A 4,479-nucleotide genomic window follows, 5' to 3' on the forward strand; every position below is an offset into this window, starting at 1 on the left:
TTTTCACTCTTCGAATTCTCCAATATTATCTGATTCTCTGTTGACGTTTCCCAAATTTTGTTCAATTCAACTCTTAAATTCCCATGTTTATGTTGAAAAAACAGAGTATCTGTCAGAAAACATCCACATATTGTTCATTCAGTAAGTGAGAATGGGGGAAAAAATGATACTTTTCTATAGACTTTTTGTTTGCTTTTCTATAACTTCTATTTGTGTATGTATGTGTTTTACTGTGTAATTTTGGTTAATTTCCAAACTTCTTTATATATATATACATATATCGCATTATCGTTAGAGGTGGTTAATTTATTGTCATAACGGATAATAGTAATAGTACCCGAAGCATTGGGGATATCCCATTTATCAGACTAAATCCATACACCAATGTCAATCTAGTCAGTCTTCATGGAAAATCATAAAAAATATCAAATAAATCTATCAAGGTAGGGTGTATAGTTCTATTCAATATTTTATAATTCTATTTAATATCATTTTTGTAAGGGTGAAGGTTGGGTGTTTAATTAGTAGAAATATTAGGGTGGCTTCATTTTCATTTCATTTCTACTTTAAGATATTTAAGGGTAACTGCCTTCCCACAACTGGCTATAAACAGTGAACGGCTGTAGAAGCTGAAACGTTGGTGGTGTAAGCACTCAGCTACGTACCCTTATTTTATTTTTTATTGACAACAGCGTTTGTCCGATAAATGGGATATTCCTAGTGCACTTGGGTGCTGTTAACACAGACATTATCCGTTATGACAATAAGTGGACAAAATGGACCAGCAACTGTAATGTAATGTTTAATTCATTATTGTTTTATAGTGCTGTTTAAATTGGTAATTAATGTAACCAATAGTTTGTAAGCTATTTATTTATTTAACACACACACACACACACACACATAGTGCAACAATACAAATATGTACAGAATAATGTAATTTAAAATAACTTATATGCCCCTCTAATTCATTCAATTTTGTTAGGATATAATACACTATATAACTTAATTACATACATACATGTATATGGAAGTTAGTAGACAACTCACATTAAAAGTAATAACACAGACCTCTGAACTTAAACTTCATAAAAGTTTAGCTTCGCGGAAAGGACAAGAAGTTCCAGGAATTCTTCACAGGTTTTTCTATCGTGTAAGGTTTTTTATTTTTTTTACAAATTGGGAAGAAAAAAATTCTTACTTAGATCAAATTATTATTTCGCTTACCCCAATGAAGATTTTTATTATTATGTTCGTTAACAAAGAAACTGAAGAAAAGGGAAGAACACTGATGACAAACAAATATGCATCTCCATTCATCCCAATTTTGTGTGTGTGTGAAATCTATGTCTTTTAGTTTCAAAACTACGTATTGTGGTCTTATGTATAGTATCTGGAGCTTTTTTCTCCATTACCAGAAGTAATCAGTTACCATGCTGATGGTCCACCTAGCCTGAAACCTCCTCTCCATTTCCCTGACTTCTTGATGAAGCCTTTCACTTTGTTGTTTGCTGACGGCACCGAGATTTTCAGGGAAATAGTCAATATGTGAGTGTAAGAAATGAACTTTCAAGCTTTTATTACAACCCTTTGAATTTATCGAGTATGTTATTGACAATAATTTCGTAATTTGGGACCTAAATATTTGTCAATAACATCTTTAAAGGCAATCCATGCTTCTTTCTCAACTTTCGTCATTGTCCTTTCTAGCTGTTCATCCGAAGTAAATTTCCTAATCTGAGGGCCATCAAAAAATCCCTTCCTTAAGCTTCACTTCTGAAAGAGCCTGGAATTGCCCACACAGATGCTTCAAACAGTCGCCATATTTGTCTAAGGCCTTTACAAACTGCTTCATCAAACCCAGTTTTATGTGAAGTGGAGGTAATAGGACTTTCTTTGTGTCAAACCAAACTTTCATGTTCAGTGTTTTTTTTTCTATCCTGATATCAGGTTGACTCTGCATAATCATTGCTTCTTTTTTATCTGGTGCTGATTTCATGCTCTGCTGTCCCATTCACACAAAAAAAACGTGGAAGATTTTTATAACCGGATTGTTAACCCAACAACATACAAAGGACTTTTAAATCTCAACAACGTAGTGAACCATGTTCTTTGTATTTGACCTTATTAACAAGAGGTTCTAGATTTTTGTATGTTTCTTTCAAGTGAACCGAATGAGCAATAGAAAAAGATGCATATATGTTACCATTGTGAAGGAGAACACCTATTAGACTTCTTTTGGAGGAATCAATGAACAATCGCCACTCACTTGGTTCACAGACTACAGCTCCTAATATTGGTATTAATTCAGAATATTGTTGCAATAAACCAGTGAACCTTCTTGCAAAAAGTATGGTGTAAATTATTTCTCACGATTTCTGTACCAGTAAAGTGATGTCCCTGGAGAAAGTAAGTTCTTAGCCCGAAGTTTGGGCCCCAAATTTCTCTGAACAATCCTTTGGAAGGCCCAAATCTCTTACCAAATCATGAAGGTTTCCTTATGTGAAAAGTTGTGGTTCACTCATTCGGTTCACTTGAAGGAAACATACAAAAATCTCGAACTTCTTCTTAATAAGGTCAAGTACAAAGAACATGGTTGGCTACTTTGTTAGGGCTTTGTATGTTGTTGAGTCAACAATCCGGTAAAACAAAATTTCCATGTTTTTTGTAACAACGGGACAACATAGCACAAAATCAGCATGAATAGAGAAGCAATGGCCATGCAGAGTTAGTTTGGTTGACACAAAGATGACCGAATCAGTCGCCATCTTTTTGTAAGGCCTTTACAAACTGCTTCATCAAACCCACTTCACATAAAACTGGGCTTGATGAAGCAGTTTGTAAAGGTCTTAGACAAAGATGGCCACTGTTTCAAGTATCTATGTGTGCAATTTCCAGCTTTTCCAGAAGCAAAACTTAAAGAAGGGATTTTTTTGCGCCTAAGATTAGGAGATTGACTTCATTTGAAAATGACAATGAGGAAAGTTGTAAAAGAAAGATGTTATTGAGAAATTTTTAGAAAATAACAAGGACCTAAATTACGAAAATATTGTCAATAACATGCTCGATAAATTCAAAGAGTTGGGTTGTATTATGAGCTCGAAAATTCATTTCTTACACTCACATAGTGACTATTTCCCTGAAAATCTCAGTGCCTTAAGCGAAGAACAAGGGGAAAGGTTTCGTCAAAACATCAGGGAAATAGAGTGGAGGTATCAGGGAAGGTGGAACATCAGCATGGTTGCTGATTACTACTGGTCATTGAAACAAGATGATCCAGATCCAATACACAAGTTTCTTTCTTTTAATTTTGCACAAAGCTACAAGAGGGCTATCTGCACTGGCTGTTCCTAATTTAGCAGTGAAAAAGTATAGGGAAGAGGGCTATTCATTATCACTCACCATCAACTTTTGGACTACACTTTTACCAACAAATACTGAGATTGACCAACACTATATCACACCCCCCACACCTGAAAGGGCTAGCATGTTTGGTGGGATGAGGATACAAACCTGCAGCCCGCAGATTGTGAGTCGATCGCCCTAACCACTTGCCTATGTTTGGCCTCGCAATATATAAGACCACAACAAATAGTTTTGAAACTAAAAGACGTAAATTTCACAGAAAAAATCAAGATGAATGAGGATGCACATTTGTTTGACATCAGTGTACTTCCATTTTCTTCAGTTTGTTGGTATTTTTGTTAACAAACATAATAATTTGATCTAAGTAAGAATTTTTTTTCTTCCAGATTTGTAAAAATATCCTTAATATTATTTTCAAAATCTACGAAGGTGAATTATGTAAAATCATGTTACACTTTATAGGCAAAATGGGAAAAATTGTTTGTGCCCTTCAACTTCGTAGATGTTACAAATTTTCAACAAAATTGAAAATATTTGTTAATACAGTTTCACTTTGTTCGTGGAGTAATTCTTTAACAAAACATTAAATATTAATTTCTGTTTGTTGACTTATTGTGTACACAATATATTGCTACTCTTGGGGAAATCTGGCAAACACATTCTGTTTATCTTCTTTTCCTAAAGTGATGCTGACTTTCATAAACTGCTTCTTGCACCCTCGTTTAACATATATATGTGGATATTTGGTTTTTGAACTATTATTGACTTTTGACTGCATCTTTGGCTGTCACTATAAGAAGTTGTAAAGTTGTCAGAGGTCTGCTAGCTCCATGAAAGGATGCTGTGTGAAAAATAAAAAAAAACATTAACAAAAGTGCTTATTTTACATCATACCCATTTTCTTAAATTAGTCTCTTTACATTACAAGTTTAATATTTTGACAGGGTACGGCATTCTAAAGATATGTTGACATGTGAATATTAAATAATTCCACATGCTAAACTACAACTGTCTACAAACATGATTTGTATAAACAAGGGCAAAGTAAGTGTACTGTTGCGTCATCGAGATCACGTGACTATTTTCACGCCCTCTAGTTTCTAAAACTATCCC

General features: G+C 34.2%; 1 protein-coding gene across 1 annotated transcript in view; it reads right to left on the reverse strand.

Moving 5' to 3' along the window:
• Nucleotides 1-4,151: 4,151 nt before the first annotated feature.
• Nucleotides 4,152-4,479, reverse strand: part of LOC106474815 (serine/threonine-protein kinase PAK 3-like) — a 23,873-nt gene continuing 23,545 nt past the window's right edge. The window contains exon 6 of the mRNA XM_022403113.1: nt 4,152-4,207. Within this exon, the coding sequence (XP_022258821.1) occupies nt 4,178-4,207 (30 nt within the window). The 3' untranslated portion in view covers nt 4,152-4,177. The remainder of the gene's footprint in view (nt 4,208-4,479) is intronic.

Source organism: Limulus polyphemus, unplaced genomic scaffold, assembly GCF_000517525.1.
Source record: "Limulus polyphemus unplaced genomic scaffold, Limulus_polyphemus-2.1.2 Scaffold7719, whole genome shotgun sequence".
In the NCBI taxonomy this organism is placed as follows: domain Eukaryota; kingdom Metazoa; phylum Arthropoda; class Merostomata; order Xiphosura; family Limulidae; genus Limulus; species Limulus polyphemus.